The following is a 20703-nucleotide window of genomic DNA, read 5'->3' on the forward strand; positions in this document are numbered from 1 at the left end:
TGAGCCATTAAAAGGGAAATTTAAAAAACATTTAAAAACACACAAACTGTTCCCCCGCAACACTGATTACACTGCGAGAGGCATGACTGAAGTCGGGTTGGTTTTACTGAAATGGATTTTGCAGGAGTGGTCCATCTTGCACCGCTCTATGATCTTTGGCGTGCACAATCAAATAGAACAAGTTGTCCTACAACTTTAGGCTGTGCACGCCATACGCAAGAAGAAGTCTATCCATGTTCCCCAGAGATGCAGCCTGACTTGCCAAATTATTCCAGCACTTAGTGTTTTTGTAATTAAATGAACCGACTTGCCCTCCCCCATCCAGCTCCACTTGTGGCAACAGATTCTCAACCTCCCGGGATTGCTTAAGAGATTTCTGGGATTTTGCTGCAGTTTGTTGTTTTCAGAATTTGTATTTTAAATTTTTTGATGCAGTCATTTAGTTCGGACCACAAGTCATTACAAAAAAAAACATCTGAGAATTGTGTGATATGTTTAATTATGACAGATTTCAAGGTGAGAGCACAGAATTGAATTCCCCTCCCCCCCCCTTACAACTTTCTTTGTTTGAACTGTTTGCTGAGAGCAGCAGAACAGGTTGTGTAACATGTCAATCATTAGCAGGGCCTTTTCTTTCTGTAAATGCTGGAAATCTAAATACAATTTCCAATGAGGAGATTTTCACAATAATAAAGCTTTATTTCAGACACAGGTCCATATAACACATCATACAGTATAAGGAGATACAAAAAATACATTAAAATTGCATATTAGCCTATAAGGTATACAAGCTATTGCACCAATGCCATCTTAGCCTAGAAGTGAATCTATAGCAGCTTTTCAGAGGGCTGACTAGGGCTTCAATTATGTGGTTCTCTGACTTGTCCAGGCGACATATAAAACTAAACATCAGCTGTCTTAAGAGTGCCTCACAGGTTGGCACTCTAGTGGACACAAACAATTGACTGGCACTATGCCACCTAGGGACACGAAGCAGAAACCTCATTGCATCATTGTATGCTACCTTGAGCCTCTGCATACTCTTTTTCTTATAGTTAGACCACAATTGAGCAGTATATAACGGTGTGATATAGGTTCTGAACAAGGAACACTTCACAGAGTCAGAGCACATAGAAAAGTTCCTTATAAGTATGTTAGCTTGAAAATAAATTTTACAGCGCTGTCGGTAGAGGTCTTTGTCATCCGTCCAGTCATCGGATATGACATGACCTAGGTATTTAATTTCCTCACACACAGTTAGAGCACTGTCTGACAAATAAAAGGTCAGAAAAGTTGATTTCCTGTCCTCAGCGCTTCTAACTATCATTATGCGGCTTTTCTTAGCGTTATACTTTATGTCATAATCAAGGCCATACTGAGAGCACACCTTCAACATCTGCTGCAGCCCAGCACTATATGGACAGAGCAGGACCAGGTCGTCTGCATACATAAGATGATTAACAATAGTGTTGCCCACAAGACAGCCAGTTTTTAACCTATTTAACTGATTTGATAATTCATCCATATAAACATTAAATAAAATAGGAGACAAAATTCCTCCTTGCTGCACTCTGTTACTAACACAGAATGGAGCAGATACAACATTGTCCCATTTAACCTGAAACGTTTGATGTGCATACCAAAACACTAACATTCTCACTAAAAATTTAGGGGCACCTCTATCTAGCAATCTATCAAATGCCTTGGACGCATAAATAAAACAGAGGAATACAGATGAATTCAGGCTTGTGTACCTGAACACAATCTCTTTAAGAGCATAGATACACTGGTCAGTTCCATGTTTTCTTTTGAACCCAAACTGATTGTCAGTAGTAAGGACATACATACAATGTTTTACATAAGTGAAGGAAGAATATAAAGAATGGAATAGTTGGAAGGACCAGCAAGCTCCAAGGCCATGCTTGGCTGGCAATGAGAGGAGCCTCTGGAGAGAAGGAATGGGTGATTTTTTTTGGGTCAAATCACTTCTTCAGATATTTTGTGTCTATCTTCGCTGTAAACTATTTCATTTCACTGTGCCTTCAGGTGCATGTGACGAATATAATTGCCTTTGACTTTGAAACCAGCATCTACAGTTCCTTCCTACGCATGAGAGGAGCCCTCCTGGTCAGACCCTTCCATTGTGTGGTGAGAATGCACTCCTGATGTACATTGACCTCGGGGCAGTGGAGAGAACCCCATCCCATTGCAGACTGTGGGTTTGCAAAGAGGACACATACTTGCTGGAGTAACTCAGCGGGTCAGGCAGCGTCCCGTGAGTGCATGGAGTGGTGACATTTTGGGTCGGGACCCTTCTTCAGACTGATTGTGGGAGGGAGGGGGAAGGTAGAAGAGAGGAGGGGCAGGACAAATCATGGCAGGTAAGAAGTGAATACCGACGAGGGGGGGGGGTTGATAGACAGATGGTTGGACAAAGGCCAGAGAAGAAAATAGGATCGAGGAGTTATGAATTATGAAGGCAGTTTCCCGCCTATATCTCTAAACTAAACTGATGGTTTATTGGTGGAGGGGATGAGAGAAATAGATGTGAGTCTAGGGGGGCAGTGGGGGAGAGGGGGGGTGGGGGGGAAGAGTAAAAGGGGGGGGGGGGGGGGGTGTCACCTATCCATGTTCTATAGGGAGGGATGCTGCCGAACCGACTGAGTTATTTCAGCCTTTGTGTTTTTATTTTTAACCATCAGCTGCAGTTCTTTGTTTCTACGATTTTCAAAGAGGTTCAGGAGAAGGGTGGAAAGGTGCAGGTAGGAACTGCAGATGCTGGTTTAAACCAAAGATAGACACAAAAAGCTGGAGTAACTCAGCGGGACAGGCAGCATCTCTGGAGAGAAGGAATGGGTGACGTTTCGGTTCGAGGCCCTTCCTTAGAAAGGTCTTCCTTGTGGTTAATTCAACGCAGCTGCCTAACAGAGGCCTCTCAGAGTTACTGTCTGTTCCCAGGGACACTCTCAGAGATGAGCATCAAATGCTGCTGGAAAAATGTTCAACTTAGTGAAATCCGCCCTTTCGGTCTGCACCAAAACCTAGTGGTCTGCCAGTCTTGTCAGATGCCCATGAAGGAATTCTGCTGACTGGCTGCTGGAGTACGTGCTGAGGGTCACACTGAAGCTTATTGCCAATGCAAAGGGTCTGTGGGGGGAGGAACACAATTTTATGGTCATTCTGCTACTGAACATTGAGGGGCTGAACCAGAGGGGAAAATCTTCATGCAACAGGGTGTGAGAAAATACCCCCAACGAGCCAGATACGTGGCCACGGTGCTAGGTACTGAGCAGACAGGCTAACACTACCATGACTAAATCAACAACACTAAATGCATAGACCAAGATTAATCATGTATTGTGCTTTGCACAGTTTTCTTTTGTATGTTTTTATTAATAACTAGACCAAGTGCAGACCCGTTGGGTCTGTTCCCCCAACGTGCGGTTGTGGGGGGGGGGAGGCGGCATGCAGCGTCACACACACTAACTATCACCTCCCCCCCCCCCCCTTGATATTATAATAATATTATTAATTTTCTCCTTTTTTACCCCATAACCACACTATCTACTGACGCATAGCCCCCAACTTGCAGTCACATCTAGAGAGGGGGGGGGGGCTGGGGGCGAGGGTAGAGAGTAAGGGCAGAGAGAAAAGGGGCAGAGACAGAAAGAGAGACAGAAACACAGAGCGAGGGGCAAGAGGGATAGGGGGGGTGGAGAGGAGGGTCAGAGGGAGTGTGTGGGTGAGGGGGGAAAGGTGTGGGAGGAGGGGAGGAGAGAGAGAGAGGGTGAGAGTGAGGGGGAGAGATAGGGGGTGCTGAGAGGGGGGTGAGGGGGAGAGGTGCGGAGCAGGGAGGGGGAGGGAAGGTGGAGGGAAGAGCGTAGGGGGTGTGGAGGGGAGGGGGTTTAGGGGAGGGAGGAAGGGTGGGGGAGGGGATGGAGGGGAGGAGGAGAGAGAGAGAGAGAGAGAGGGGGAGTGGGGGGGAGAGAGAGAGAGTGTGTGCTGAGAGGGGGTGAGATGAGGGGAGGGGGAGAGGTGGGGAGCAGGGAGGTGGAGGGAAGGGGGTAGGGGTGTGTGGAGGGGAGGGTGGTTTAGGGGGAGGGACGGTGGGGAGGGGATGGATGGGAGGAAAAAGAGGAGGGGGGGGGGGGGGAAGAGGAGAGGGGGGGAGGAGAGGAGAGGGGAGAGGAGAGGGGAGAGGGAGAGGAGAGGAGAGGAGGGGGGGGGGAGGGGGGGAGGAGAGAGAGGGGGGGGGGAGAGAGGAGAGGGGGGGAGAGAGGAGAGGGGGGGAGAGGGAGAGGGGGGAGAGAGGAGAGGGGGGAGAGAGGAGAGGGGAGGGAGGGGAGGGAGAGAGGGGGGGGGGAGAGGAGAGGAGGGAGGGGGGGAGGGGGGAGAGAGGGAGGGGGGGAGAGAGAGAGAGGGAGAGTGCCTTTTTAATTCAACCCAAACAACCATTTGCAGGCAGTGCTTTTTTACTTCAAGCTAACTATATTTTCATTTTCAAACCAAATTAAGGGTACTCACAGTGCTGTCGGCATTTGTTCAGTGTCATTCAGAGCTCAGAGTGACAGAGACTAATTGAAAGAGCTCCAGCTTGCAGAGACTAATGGAGGCACACCACTTCCTGGTTTTATAGTCCCTTCCCCTGCCTCCAGCGGGGGCAGCAGAGAGAATGGGGAATTTTGTAAAAACATTAATATCTGTCATATTTCATCGACGGGAAAAATCCTCAGCACACATATGGCGGAGGGGGGCTCTGAGCGAGGTGGCCAAAAATGACGGCCGTAGGTGGTGGCGTTCTCTCGGAAATCGCAGCACAGATCGCCAAAAACGGTCAAGAACAGAGTTTTAGTAATATAGATAGATGTTGGAAGGAATTAGGATACAGTTATAAGTTTAAAAAAAAAACCTATTCTGTCATCATCGGAGGCCATAAGAGATATTGTTTGAAACATTCCATTCAGAATTCAGTATATTAAAACAATTTTAGTTGTTAAATTCCTATTTTTACCAGAAATCAGTGTCAATTATTTTAAATGAGTTGCAATAAGGTTCTGGAATATGTTTTATTCCATGTCGACCAAAACTCTAGATAGACACAGAATGCTGGAGTAACTCAGTGGGACAGGCAGCATCTCAGGAGGGAAGAAATGGGTGATGTTTCAGGTCGAGACAGTCCGAAGAAGGGTCTCGATCCAAAATGTCACCCATTCCTTCTCTCCAGAGGTGCTGCCTGTTCCACTGAGTTACTCCAGCATTTTGTGTCTGTCTTCGGTTTTAACCAGCATCTGCAGTTCCTTGTTCAAGAAGAAACTGCAGATGCTGGAAAATCGAAGGTAGACAAAATTGCTGGTGAAACTTAGCGGGTGCGGCAGCATCTATGGAGCGAAGGAAATAGGTAACGTTTCGGGCCGAAACTTTGCCTATTTCCTTCGCTCCATAGATGCTGCTGCACCCGCTGAGTTTCTCCAGCAATTTTGTCTATCTGCAGTTCCTTCCTTGACCAAAACCCAGCTCAACTTATTAACCCTCAGGGTGTGAGAAAACAGTTTTTTTCTTCCCATTCCTGGGCTTTAACATCTCAGATAATCTTTCCTGGGCACAGCACATAGCTGTAATCACAATAGACAATAGGTGCAGCAGTAGGCCATTCGGCCCTTCGAGCCAGCACCGCCATTCAATGTGATCATGGCTGATCATCCCCAATCAGTACCCCGTTCCTGCCTTCTCTCCATATCCCCTGACTCCGCTATCATATCCCGACTCCACTACAAGAGTTCACACAAGAGTTTATTTCTTAAAAGTTTGGTATGCCACCAAATAGTCCATTGGTTGTAGGAAAGTAACTGTTTATGAACCTAGTGATGTGGGACTTCAGACTTCTTTATCTCCTGCCAGATGGTAGCAGTAAGTCTGAAGAAGGGTCTCGACCCTTTTCTCCAGAGATGCCGCCTGACCCGCTGAGTTACTCCAGCATTTTGTGTCTATCTTCGGCAACCAACAGTTACTTCATATACAATAGATAGGTATGTTACAAAACTTACCTTCAGCGGAGCTGCAGTTCTGCCATTGCCCGTGTGCACGACTTTGGCGCCTTTGAGAGGGGGGCGGGTTTAAAATGCGATTTTTATGCAGCCTATTCAAACCGATCTCTGTCAGGCTCTTTAGTTGCTAAAGAAAAATCGCTTCGACTGCCGTTTTATTAAGTTTATTAAAATTAGTGCTGGATAATTTAATTGTTGGGGTAAAATTAAAATCATCTTCAAATGCCGTCAACGCCGACAACGGGACGGATCTCACGTAGGGGACAAGGCAAGGTATGCCGTTTATTTTTTCATATAAACTTGCTTCTTAGGATGCCTTTAATCAAAATTTCAATTTGCGAAAATGTCATTATGTAAATATACGAACTGGCAGTATTTTTCTTGCCGATATGGGGTTTAAATTCACTGCAACCACAACGTTCCAAACCAACTCGCAAGATGATTTAAATGCCCATTAATTTACAGGAATTAAACACTAAATTCCTTCCATTTGGCCTATAAATTCATGACAATCAGATTTAAAAATCAGGTTATATTTGGACACTTAGGCTATTTAAAAATGTTAGCCTTTCCTTAAGAACTGCATAGATGTTTAGATCTAGTCATTGAATTTTGTAATTAGCTACAATTGGGTAACTAACTAATTATATGCTTTAATTTCAGGTCATCAAAGTAAGAGTGTTTCATATTTGTTTCAGAATGCTTCAATCTATAATAACTGAAAATTTCATTCAGTTCTCTTAATTTTTAATAAAGTTATGGGCTTTTGACAGTCCTTAATCACAGCTTTTGTGTTAAGTCAATGGAAAAGCAATAGGGAACAAGATGCTAATTTCCGAGTATGAAAATGGCCATAACCTTTTTAATACTGAAGATATGAAAGTGAAGTAGGTGTCAAATTAAACTTCTTTTATGCTTTATATGATGGGATAAATTGCAAACTTGATTTTTAAAATCTCAACATTTTGTAACATTGCTACAATAGACAACTTGATTTACAGAATCCATTACTTGGTCTTGCGTAAATCCTTTGACAAGTATCACTGTGAGTAATACTTACCAGTAAGCACTGACATATTGCAACTCATCACTATTTTCTACTATTTAGTGTGGGTGGTGGATTCTAATTATAATTATGATGACTAGTGGGGTGTTGCAAGACTCGGTTTTGGGACTCCAGTTATTTACAATATATTATTAACAATTTAGACGAGGGAATTAAACGTGACATCTCCAAGTTTGCGGATGACACAAAGCTGGGTGGCAGAGTCAGCTGCGAAGAGGATGCTAATGCGGCTGCAGGGTGACTTGGATAGGTTGGGTGAGTGGGCAGATGCATGGCAGATGCAGTATAATGTGAATAAATGTGAGGTTATCCACTTTCGTGGCAAGCACAAGAAGGCAGATTATTATCTCAATGGTGTCAGATTAGGAAAAGGGGAGGTGCAACGAGACCTAGGTGTCCTTATACATCAATCACTGAAAGTAAGCATGCAGGTAGGTACAGAAGGCAGTGATGAAAGTTAATGGCATGGTGGCCTTCATTGTGAGAGGATTTCAGTTTAGGAGCAAGGGGGTCCTACAGCAGTTATACAGGGCCCTGGTGAGACCGCACCTGGAGTATTGTGTGTAATTTTGGTCTCCTACTTTGAGGAAGTACATTATTGCTATTGAGGGAGTGCAGCGTAGGTTCACCAGGTTAATTCCTGGAATGGCAGGAATGAAATATGATGAAAGAATGGGTTGACTGGGCTTGTATTCACTGGAATTTAGGATGAGAGGAGATCTTATGGAAACATATAAAATTCTTAAAGGATTGGACAGGCTAGATGCAGGAAAAATGTTCCGGATATTGTGGGAGTCCAGAACCAGGGGTCACAGTTTAAGAATAAGGTGTAGGCCATTTAGGACCGAGATGAGGAAAAACCTTTTCGCACAGAGTTGTGAGTCTGTGGAATTCTCTGTCACAGAAGGCAGTAAAGGCCAATTCACTGGATGTTTTCAAGAGGGAGTTAGAGTTAGCTCTTAGGCCAAAGGAATCAATGGATATGGGGAGAAAGCAGGAGCGGGGTACTGATTTTAGATGATCAGCCATGAAGGGCCAAATGGCCTACTCCTGCACCTATTTCTCTAGGTTTCTATATTTTATAATTAAAACAAAGTGCCGGAAATGCAGAACGTCTGATTATGTGGAGACACAAGAGATTTCAAATGCTGGAATCTCGAGGAAAAAAACAAACTGCTGGAGAAACTCAATTGTATATGTTGGTAAAGTTACGTTTCTTGTTGATAGCCTTTAAGCAGAACTGATAAAAATGAGAGGCAAAGATAGATAAGCCATGATTGAATGGTAGGTGGACTTGACGGGGCGAATGGCCCAATTTTGCTCCTTTAACTTATGAAAAATGCCACTAACTTCTGGTGATGAATGTATGGGCTACAGTTCAAGAAACATTTCTAAAATCAGGATGTCCATGGAAAAAGAAGGTGTTTAACACCTGAAAAACTGTAGACTGTTAAAGTGGTGAAAGCTATCAGAAAAGATTACAGATAAAAATGGAAAATGCTTAAAGGCTCAGTGCTCTGGCAGCAGTGGAGAGTGGCCTGAAATATTAACTGTTTTCCACTCCAGATGCCTCCAGAACGGCCGAGCATTTTGATGATTTTCTGTATTCATCTCGGGTTTCTTGCATCGCCATTTTGTTTTCATTCTTCGGAGAAACCATACATGTGGGTCACAAAGGAGTTGACTGAGTAAGAAATGGCTCGAAAATGGGTGCCCCAGAACTGTGTTTGTGGAGAGGTTTAAACAAATGGTCTTTCCTGGGTTGGAGAATGTCTTGAGGAACATGACCCACAGGGAAGGTCTGGAAAATGGTGGCATGTTGTTTAATAGTGGGCTTGAAGTCCACGTCGAAGAGGAAGGGCAGTCAAATTGAGGCACTGATAGACGGCACATGCTGGAATCTGGAGCTAAAACATGATTTACTAGAGATAGTCATAGGCGCAAGGAACTGCAGATGCGGGATTACAAAGAAAGACTCAATGTGCTGGAATAATTTAGCGGGTCAGGCAACATCTCTGGGGAATATGGATGTGACATTTTGAGTTGGGATCCTTCTTCAGTCCCAACCTGAAATGTTCCCTATCTGTGCTCTCAAGATGCAGCCTGACTGGCTAAGTTCCTCCAGCGCTTTGTGTCTTTTCACTAGATGTACTCATGGTTCCAGTAGCTTCTGTGGAGGAAAGTGGGCAGTCATTGTTTTGGGTCAAGATCCTTCCTCTGGACTGAAAGAGTGAAGGGGAGATAGCTGGTATATAGAGGTGAGGTAGGTAGGGCAAGAGCAATAGGGGGATCCAGGTGATGAAGGGTGGATTGGTGGATGAGGTCAGGTGGGGAAGAGATAGGTGGAGATATAACAGAGGTTGGGACTTGATTGTTGGAGGGAACCATGGCTGCAGATGAAGGAATGTGACGGGAAAGGAAGGTGAGACTTGGGACCAGATAAGAGCAATGGAAAGGACAACGCTCCAGGTGGCCATGATGGACAAAGTGTAGGTGCTCAACAAAGTGGTCCCCAAGTCTCACTGAAGTAGAGAAGGCTATGTCAAGATCACCTAATGCAATAAGCATGGCTAAGGTGAACCTCTGCCTCACCTGCAAGGGATGTTTGGGAGCTGGATGGTGGAGAAGGTGGAGGTGTGGGGATAGGTACTACATCTCCTACCGTTGCTGGGGAAAGTATATAGGGAGGACGAGCAGTCCGTGATGGAGACCTGTATGCTTCATGGTTACAATTATTAATGATACATTGCTGGTTTATAATTACATACTAAGAATAAACACATTTTATTTAGTAGTTAGACACAAACTGCTGGAGTAACTCAGCAGGACAGGCAGCGTCTCTGGAGAGAAGGAATGGGTGATGCTTCGGGTCGAGACCCTTCTTCAGTCTGATGTCGGGCAGAGGGAGACACATCAAGAGTCAAGTCAAAAGAGTTTTATTGACATGTGTCCCAGATAGGACAATGAAATTGTTACTTGCTGCAGCACAACAGAATATGTAAACTTAATACAAAACGGAAGATAAAAATTCAGTGTGTCTATAGACCATAGACCATATATACACAATAAATAAACAGATATAGTGCAGTAATGATAATAGACTGTTATTGTTCAGAGCTTATTTGTTGTTGTGTTTAGTAGCCTGATGGCTGTTCCTGAACCTGGATGTTACAGTTTTCAGGCTCCTGTACCACCTTCCCGATGGCAACGGTGAGATGAGTGTGTGGCCAGGATGGTGTGGGTCTCTGATGATGTTGGAAGCCCTTTTGAGGCAGCGACTGTGATAGATCCCTTCGATGGTGCGGAGGTCAGAGCCGGTGATTGACTGGGCAGTGGTCACAACTTTCTGCAGTCTTTTCCGTTCCTGGAAGTTCCTGTCCCAGGTCACGATGCAGCCAGTCAGCATGCTCTCTACTGTGCACCTGTAGAAGTTTGAGAGAATCCTCCTTGACATACCGACTCTCCATAATCTTCTCGGGAAGTAGAGACGCCGATGTGCCTTCTTTATAATAGCGTCAGCGTGCTGGGACCAGGAAAGATCTTTGGACAATAGGACAAATGGAATGGAGATCAAGGAAAATGTAGAATAGATCATTGTTAGCTGGGAGAAGGAAGAACTTCTTCATATACATACCTTGAGGAGATTTAGCAGTGGGACAGACAAAATGTGTAGGAAAGAACTGCAGATGGTGGTTTAAATCGAAGGTAGACACAAACTGCTGGAGAAACTCAGCGGGACAGGCAGCATCTCCAGAGAGAAGGAATGGGTGACGTTTTGGGCATCTTATTTCATAGTTAGTTGCAAAGATTATATAAAGCTCCTGCTCTGGTATCTTTGGTTAGTTGTGTGCGAAACGCATTCCAGAGTTTGCAGTATCTGGTTCCACATATCTCTCAACAACATGAGTCATTCACCTTGTGATCGTCCCTCCTTTGTCAGTGGAAAACATCTACGCGTGTGGAATTACCTGTTCTGCAACAATTGGGGAAAAAAAACTTGTTGAAGAAATATGCGGCGTCTCCCTTGACAGCGGTGTAGCTGCCAATGAGTTTCAGGTGGGGAGGAGAGGCCAGGACACAGAGTCCATTTACGCGCAGACACAAATGAAGTTAAGGAACAAATTACAGTCCAAAGATACTATGGTCTTTGGTACAGCCTCTTTGCTCTATAATAAAAACAATTCATTAATTTCGCCAGATGATTGCAGTGAGTGGCGATGCCACACAGGAGCGGACGTCCAGTCCAAGCCTCATCCCAACCTAAAACATCTCACAGCAACCCTTGATTGGCAGTGGAATTGGCCAATAATTCCTCCATTTGTTTTGGAATTGCTTTGTCTCCTTTTCAAGGAGAAAATAGTCATTGTGATCGAAGGGAAAAGTCAGGGGGCGATTTAAAAAAAAAAAGTTAACACTCACTGGGTTGTAACAGGGACTTATTTACCATCGCCCACCGGGGGCTTTGACTGACATCGGGAGGAGAATGAGGAGTGCAGGGGGGAGATAAGACTTTGCCTTCCATCAGTGAGGAGGAGATTCACTGTGATGGATGTTTGTGTAAATTGTGTTGTGTCTTGGTTCTTTTCTTGTGTGTATGACTGCAGAAACCAAATTTCGTTTGAACCTCAATTAGGTTCAAATGACAACAAATACGTTGTATTATCATTGTATCATTATGTTGGCCGGTGTGGGCAAGTTGGGCCGAAGGGCCTGTTTCCACACTGTATCAGTCTAGAGTATGTAGTCTACACTTCATGATTGAGTCTACATAATACATGTCGAATGTGTGTAGTAGTCTACCTTCATACATGTGGTAGGGATTATTGACGTGAAATGAAGAACAACGCTAAATATTAAAGACTTCGGTATAACTTTCAGGAGGGGGGGGGGGGGGGGGGGGTGTGCAAGAAGAATGTGGTTGAGTGTGGATTTGCTTTGTGTTGCTGTGGTGGCGGATCAGGTGCTCGCTGCCGCCGCTGTCTCTCCCAGCGCTGGGAGGGAGAGAGGGAGGGAGGGAGGGAGGGAGGGAGGGAGGGAGGGAGTGATGGACGCGGGTCCCGACCCATGAGCGGCGGGTCTAGCCGGGCTCCACCAGTAGGTGTGGGGTGGGGCGGAGGCGGGCACTCGCCATCCTTGCCGGGGGAGGGAGGGGGGAGAGCCGCACTCTATGCAGGGCAGGAAGAGGAAAGGTGGAGACGACAACAACAACTACAGGTGAGGCGATGCAGTCCCACTGCCGCGGGTAGAAAAGCCCCCCCCCCCACACAAAAAACAACACACAAACTTTTTCTGTTTTGTTTCCAAAATCACAACTGGGATCTGGAGTCATAAAATCCAATCGCCGCGCACACCTACACCTATCTGTTGGCTGGGAGGCAATCACACTTTGTATTTTGTCGTGCGTGTGCAGGTTGGGTGGGGGAGTCGCTCGCTCGGGTTTTATTCTCATGCTGTGTGTGTGTAATACTTGTGTAGGTCTGCGCGGCACTGGAGACGAGAAACACCTCCCTCTCCGCCCGCACTCGATCACAAGGAGTTGCAGTTTAAAGAGTGTGCATGTCGAGCCGCGCAATGGACAGCCCGCCGCCCTACAACTCCGGCAGTGAATACTAGTGAGTATATCAATCTCTCTCAAGTTGTACACCTGCCTTTTGTTTGTGAATTACTCCCCCCCCCCCTTCCGATTTACGCCTGGACACCGATACTTATAGTGATGTCTAGAATTTCAAGTTATTTCCCCGTGCTAGGATTTCACATTTCGCAGCTCTTAGAGTGATACAGTGTGGAAACGGGCCCTTCGGCCTCACTTGCCCACACCGGCCAGCTACACTAGTCCCACCTGCCAGCGTTTGGTCCCTATCCCACCAAACTTGTCCGATCCATGTATTTATTGTAATCCTATTGATTTACCCCAGTGATCGATGTGTGAAGAGATGACTCGATCCGAAATGCACCTGGTTTGATCTCATAGTGATGCAACATAGAAACAGACCCTACGACCCAACTTGCCCACACCGACCAACATGTCCCATCTACACAAGTCCCACTTGCCTACATTTGGTCCATACCCCTCCGAACCTGTCCTGTTCCATGTCGGCCCGAAACGTCGCCTATTTCCTTCGCTCCATAGATGCTGCTGCACCCGTTGAGTTTCTCCAGCATTTTTGTGTACCCTGTTCCATGTACCTGTCGAAATGTTTCTGAAAGGTTGTGATAGACCCTGCCTCAACTACATCCTCTGACAGCTTGTTCCATAAACTGACCACTATTTGTATAGAAAATGTTACCCTTTGTGTTCCCATTAAATCTTTTCCCCCCTCACCTGAAACCTATGTCCACTGGTTCTCGACTCCCTACTCTGGGCAAGAGACTGTGTGTCTACCTGATCTATTCCTCTAATGATTTTATATGCCTCTATAAGATCATCCCTCATTCTCCTGTGCTCCAAGGAATAGAATTGTAGCCTGCTCAACCTCTCCCTATACCTCAGGTCTTGGCAACATCCTTGCAAATCTTCCCTGCACCCTTTCCAGTTTGACAACATCTTTCGTATAACACAGTGCCTAGAACTGAACACAATAAATCTGATGATCTGATCTATTGTCTCTGTCAGTGAAGCTTCTTTTCTGTTAACAGTAAAGCTCAAAACTTGGATCCATGAGTTGATACTGAAGCATATTTTCTTATCCTTCTGTATTTAAATTAAATATCATAAATTTCAGATGTAGCCCGATCTGCTGACTTATTTCCAGCATTTTTGATTTTTGCTTTAGATTATCAGACATCTGTTGCATTTAATTATTTTTCCCTTCCTTGCGAGGGATTGAGCACTAAATGGAGATTCAGCCAGACATTTTCATTTGTGTTCTCGTGTCTCAGATACTCATTGCTCAGAGTTGCGCAAGATGTTGGTGAGACCTCATTTGGTGTATTGTGTGCAGGTTGGGCCAACCTGCTAAAGCAAGGATGTCATTAAGTTGGAAAGGTGGCGGAGAAAAGTCGCCCACGTGTTAACAGGATTGAAGGGCTTGAGCTACAAGGAAAGACTGGATAGGCTGGGACTTTATTCTGTGCAGCATGGCACATTGAGATGTGTTTTGATAGAGGTATACAAAATCATGAGCGGCAACGATAAGGTGAATGATCACAGTCCTTTTTCTTCAACTTAGAGGTGTCCAGAACTGGATGGCATAGGTTTAAGATGATAGTGGGGAAATTAAGAAGGATAACTGTGGAACAAGGAATGTTGATAGGGGTTCATTGACACCTAAAAAGCATTTATGCAGGTATGGTTTAGAGATATATGGGTAAATGCATGCAAATTCTTGTTCTAGGAGCAGAATTAGGACATTTGGTCCATCAGTAAGCCACCATTCAATCATGGCTGATATATCTCTCCTAACCCCATTCTCCTGCCTTCACCCCACTGTGAGCCAACCAGAAAAAGCCCCCTGTAATCCCACTATGCTTCAAATCAGTAATTACAATGTTGTAATATTACATTACTGAGAACTATATTAATATATAAATGGTCTAGCGTGGTTGTAAAATCTGGTCTGCATTGATGAGTTGGGCCGAAGGGCCTGTTTCTGTGCTGTTTGACGCCGTGACTATAAATGCAGGTTGATGTCTTCAAGTTTAAATCCTTTTGTACCACCACAGTAAATGAGGCAGCCCACTCCTGCTTGCACAAAATCCAGACAAAATCAGGCAAGCGTGTATGTGACTAGTAACATCTGTGCTACATATCCAGGCAATTGCCATCTCCATCAAAAGAGACCAAGCATCTACCCTTGACATTCAATAGCATGAGCAACAGATGGGCCGAAAGCATCGGTGTATATTTGTACCTCTCCATACAGTAGTTGTAACGAAGGCCATGACACAAACATAGAATTCAGAGGTTAAGAGGGAACTGCAGATGCTGGAGAATCGAAGGTTACACAAAAAAGCTGGAGAAACTCAGCGGGTGCAGCAGCATCTATGGAGCGAAGGAAATAGGCAACGTTTCGGGCCGAAACCCTTCTTCAGACTGATCGGGGGCGGGGGTGGGTGGGGACAAGAAAGGGAAAAGGAGGAGTAGCCAGAAGGCTGGGGGATGGGAGGAGACAGCAGGGGGGCTGAGGAAGGGGAGGAGACAGCAAGGACTAACAAAATTGGGAGAATTCGATGTTCATGCCCCCGGGGTTCGCACCTCATATTCCGTTTGGGGAGTCTGCACCCCGGGGGCATGAACATCGAATTCTCCCAATTTTGTTAGGCCTTGCTGTCTCCTCCCCTTCCTCAGCCCCCCTGCTGTCTCCTCCCATCCCCCAGCCTTCTGGCTACTCCTGCTTTGCCCTTTCTTGTCCCCACCCACCCCCGCCCCCGATCAGTCTGAAGAAGGGTTTCGGCCCGAAACGTTGCCTATTTCCTTCGCTCCATAGATGCTGCTGCACCCGCTGAGTTTCTCCAGCTTTTTTGTGTAACCATAGAATTCAGAGGTTTGTGTAAGGGGTACCAGAGTAATCATGAAGGCCGTTAATATACAGATAGACTTGAAAAATAAAATTAGTACCAACAGTGTCTAGTAAGAAGTCCTGGAATGTATATTCCATGGATTTAGGGGTGGGCATGAGAAGGACTGGCTAGAGAACAGGCTCTTGTGCAAGAAGAAAGGATGAAGCAATGATCTTGTTGTAAAGAAGCTATATGTGACTATTGGAGACAAAAAAAAAGTTATATTCATATTGATGTGGCACAACCTTACACTGGAGTTTTCAATGTGAACCAAGAAGACTGAAGGCATGAGAGTTGGGTTGGGTGAAAATTGGGAATCCATTTTAGAGGGTTTGGAAGTTGACAATCATTGGCCAGTGTTTACAGAAATAATTCATTCTGGAATGGTTCCTGCAGATTGGAAGGTAGCAAATGGGACTGCACTTTTTTAGAAAGGAGGGAGATAGAAAACTGAGGACTGCAGTTAGTGGGAGAAGGTTGCGATCTATATTAAAGTCCACAAGATGTCCGAAGAGGAGATGGCCATTCAGGTTCCCAAACTGGCCACCATTCAATAGGATTGGGGCTCCTAGTCTTCAAGACCCATTTCCTACCCTTTCCCCGTAACCCCTTCCTGATTAGAAGTATGTCAATCTCGGCCGCCAATTGTATGGATATTTGATCACAATGCTCCAGGCTTGGTCTCGTTGCCTGAAGAAAGATATACTTGCCGAAGATGGAGTGTGTAGTTGCCTTCTCCACATTGCCACAAGCGCTTGTCTGAAGTAACCTCTGGCTGTGAAGTACTTGTGTAAAAGGAGCTACAGAAATGCACGTTTTCTTTCATTTGTTGCCCTTTGAGGAAAATAGCGAACGTTGTAATTTTTAAGAAAGAATACCTGGGAACACCTTTTTTTGTGAAATGTTTGGTTGTGAATGTGTTAATTCTTTATCTTGAATTTATTCTTTATTTCCACCATTGCAGCCGTGGCTCTGCCTATGCACCGAGTAAGGATATGTACGATGGTGAAGTGCGATCTCAACCTGCTGGCTCCTATTATCCAGATGAACTGCAGCGCTTCTACAAATGGACTTCTCCTCCAGGAATTATCAAAATTTTATCGGTCCTTATCATCGTGATGAGCGTCGGAATCTTTGCTTGCGTGGCGTCAACTTTGCCCTGGGACATGGACCATTTGGGAGGAGGAGGGATGGGAGGAGGGATGGGAATAGGAGGGTCGGGAGGATTTGGAGGTTATGGAGCAGGTGGCCCAGGCGCCGGATCCGGCACAGGCTATGGATATGGAGTGGGAGTTGGAGCATATGGATATGGGGGTGGCTACACTGATCCACGTGCTGCCAAGGGCTTCATGATTGCATTGGCTGCTGTCTGCTTCGTTGTACTTCTGGGTGTCTTTATCATACTTGTTTCTAGAATGAGACTTTCAAGAACAAGGAAGTTTTACCTGATTCTGCTAATTGTGTGTGCTGTCGTTGGCTTTATAATGTTTGTGGCGACAATTGTCTACCTGATGGCGATCAACCCCACAGCACAGGCTGCGGGATCTGTCTTCTACAGCCAGCTACTGGCCCTCTGCAACCAGTTCTATATCCCTGCCAACACTGGCGTCTTCACAAATCAGTATCTCTATCACTACTGCGTCGTTGAACCACAGGAGGCAAGTATCTCATATCTTTGATGCGAGGCAAGCAAATTTCAGTTTCGTAAGTTCATATGTTGTCGGTGCAGAATTAAGCCATTCCGCCCATCAAGTCTACTCTGCCATTTAATCGTAGCTGATCAATCTTTCCTTCTCAACCCCATTCTCCTGACTTCACCCCATAACCCATGACACCCGTACTAATCAAGAATCTGTCAATCTTTGCCTGAAATATATACATTGACTTGACCTCCACAGCCGTCTGTGGTAATGAATTCCATAGATTCACCACCCTCTGACTAAAGAAATGCCTCCTCGTCTCCTTTCCAAAGTGTGGGAGGAAACCGGAGCACCTGGATAAAACCCACGCAGGCCACTCACGCATGCAAACCCACGCTAGAATTTAGAAGATTGAGGGGGGTCTTATAGACATTTACAAAATTCTTAAGGGGTTGGACAGGCTACATGCAGGAAGATTGTTCCCAATGTCGGGGAAGTCCCGAACAAGGGGTCACAGTTTAAAGATAAGGGGGAAATCTTTTAGGACCGAGATGAGAAAAATATTTTTCACACAGAGAGTGGTGAATCTGTGGAATTCTCATCCACAGAAGGCTATATTTAAGAGGGAGTTAGATGTGGCCCTTGTGGATAAAGGTATCAGGGGGTATGGAGAGAAAGCAGGTACAGGATACTGAAGAAGGGTTTCGGCCCGAAACTTCGCCTATTTCCTTCGCTCCATAGATGCTGCTGCACCCGCTGAGTTTCTCCAGCAATTTTGTGTACCACAGGATACTGAGTTGGATGATCAGCCGTGATCATATTGAATGGCGGTGCAGGCTCGAAGGGCCGAATGGCCTACTCCTCCACCTATTTTCTATGTTTCTTTGAGGAGAATGTTCAAACTCCATACAGACAGCACCTGTAGTCAGGATTGCACCCGGCTCTCTGGTGCTGTAAGGCAACTGCTCTACCACCGTGCCACCCACATTTACATTTGTGAGCACTTGGACGAGCTCCCCTTGATGGGTGGTTTGAATAGTTACGCATTGGAACTCCATGTTTTGAAGATTTTATGTTAAAAGGAAAATTCATTGTACGTATATTCTAAACAAAATATTCGGACAATTGTGTCCTCCCAAATTGTTACCAACAGGAATGCTGAACGCATACTGATACCTTTTCTTCCATTTTTTTTTAAATTTTATTTTATGCGTGAAATGTGTACGTTTTATGTGCGATGCTCCGGTATTCCCTGGGAAATGTCTTTTCATTTTGCACTGTACAACTGTTGCTTTGCAAGATGACAATAAAGGATGATGATGATGATGATACTTCATGATACTTTATAGTTTAACAGTTCTGGGAGAAATCTTTCAAAATGCCTGTGAATTCTCAAAACAAATATTTTAATTACGCAAAAGTTTGTCCCAATACTTTTCAAACACATTGTATAAACTGTTAACTTTCATGTAATCAAGTGATTGTCTGATTATAATGGGCTGACATTGTGTACTTTGAAAGTGTAACGGTGGTGCTATACAATTAAGAGTTTGCTGATGTTTCCTTGATCTTCATTAACTTCTTGTATCATGTCTCCCTCAAGGCCCTTGCCATTGTGATGGGGTTCACGATCATAATATCTATGGGCCTGATAATCTTCTTTGCATATAAAACACGAAGCAAAATGACACGATATGGCAAAGAGAACATCCTGTGGGATAAGATTCCCATGGACCGCGAGATGCCTCCAAATGTCGAAGAATGGGTAAGTGTTTCTCGGGTTGGTCTAATATGTTGTTCATAGTTTATTGCAGTTGCATAGTTCTACTGCAGTTGTACAGGGTCTTGGTGAGACCACACCTGGAGTATGGCGTACAGTTTTGGTCTCCTAATCTGAGGAAAGACATTCTTGCTGTAGAGGGAGTACAGAGAAGACTGATTCCTGGGATGTCAGGACTTTCATATGAAGAAAGACTGGATTAGACTCGGTTTCTACTCGCTAGAATTTAGAAGATTGAGGGGGGATCTTATAGAAACATACAAAATTCTTATGGAGTTGGACAGGCTAGATGCAGGAAGATTGTTCCTGGTGTTGGGGAAGTCCAGAACAAGGGGTCACAGTTTAAGGATAAGGAGGAAATCTTTTAGGACCAAGAATGAGGAAAACATTTTTCACACAGAGAGTGGTGAATCTGTGGAATTCACTGCCACGGAAAGTAGTTGAGGCCAGTTCATTGGCTATATTTAAGAAGGAGTTAGATGTGGCCCTTGTGGCTAAAGGGATCGGGGGGTATGGAGAGAAGGCAGGTACAGGATACTGAGTTGGATGATCATATTGAATGGCGGTGCAGGCTCGAAGGGCCGAATGGCCTACTCCTGCACCTATTTTCTATGTTTCTATGTCTGTTTCTAACATTTCTCTCATTGGTAAAATATACATAGTGGTTCTTGGAACGCCATTTGGTACATGAAAGTATTTCAGTAGTTGTTATTGTTATTTTTTCTATTTTGTTTAAAAGAAAATCACTTTACCCTTTCTTATTCAAAGTCATTAGTTCACCAACTGGAATAATCCCAAAGGGCGCACAGTGGAGCAGCTGGTAGAGCTGCTACCACCTCACAGCACATGAGAACTGGGTTTGATCCTGACCTCTGGTGCACTCTGTGTGGAGTTCTCCCTGTGACCTGTCTATGTTTCCTCCAGTTTCCTCACACATCCCAAAGATGTGTGGGTTTGTAAGTTTATTGGCCTCTGTAAAATTGTCCATAATCTGTAAGTAATAGATGAGATAGTGGGATAACACAGGTGATGAGTGGTCAGCATGGACTCGGTGGACTGAAAGGCCTGTTTCCATGGTGTGTCTATTTTGAAAGAAAATCTGTAATACTGATTCTGAATATAAATTTGATTTATATTCCATTGATTGGAGAAACGTTACCACTGCAGATATGTATAAAGTGGAATTTTCCTTATGTAATTTTAATTATCTGGGTTTGAGAATATGCCAACATTAATGAGTTCCACCAGCTTCTACCAAACTTGTTCAGCAAATAATTATCTGCACTGAATCCGTAAAAATCCCTTCGTAATGATCTACAATTATTGTTTAAAGTATATAAATGCCTGGAACAATGTTTTATTAATTCCATTTTGTAACAGTTTGCAAATGGTGTGTGAGTTTGATGATACTTGCAGAGTTCCTGGTCGGAGGGAAATGAATGGACATTGGACGTGGGGAATTAAGAGGGAATAATGGGAAAGCACAATTAGAGACGTGCTGATGTAGCTTTGAGAAATGGGAAAGGAGGGGAATTGTTTAGAGAACTGGAGCATGGGAGCTGAAGGAGTGGCAGCCATTACTGGAGTACTAAAAATGCAAACCATTGGCAGGGCATTGATTGCTGACATTAGACAGAAGTGGCCTTTGAATGGAGAGGCCTGCAATGAAGCCAA

At 44.8% G+C, this 20703-nt stretch overlaps 1 protein-coding gene across 1 annotated transcript in view; it reads left to right on the top strand.

Annotated features, from left to right (window-relative positions):
- The window catches only part of LOC129693689 (MARVEL domain-containing protein 2-like), a 63792-nt gene that overhangs the window by 25507 nt on the left and 17582 nt on the right, over positions 1-20703 (top strand). The window contains exons 7-9 of the mRNA XM_055630476.1: positions 12662-12722; positions 16574-17267; positions 18853-19014. Of these exons, the coding sequence (XP_055486451.1) occupies positions 12662-12722; positions 16574-17267; positions 18853-19014 (917 nt within the window). The remainder of the gene's footprint in view (positions 1-12661; positions 12723-16573; positions 17268-18852; positions 19015-20703) is intronic.

The sequence above is a fragment of the Leucoraja erinacea genome, chromosome 3, assembly GCF_028641065.1.
Source record: "Leucoraja erinacea ecotype New England chromosome 3, Leri_hhj_1, whole genome shotgun sequence".
Classification (NCBI taxonomy): Eukaryota; Metazoa; Chordata; class Chondrichthyes; order Rajiformes; family Rajidae; genus Leucoraja; species Leucoraja erinaceus.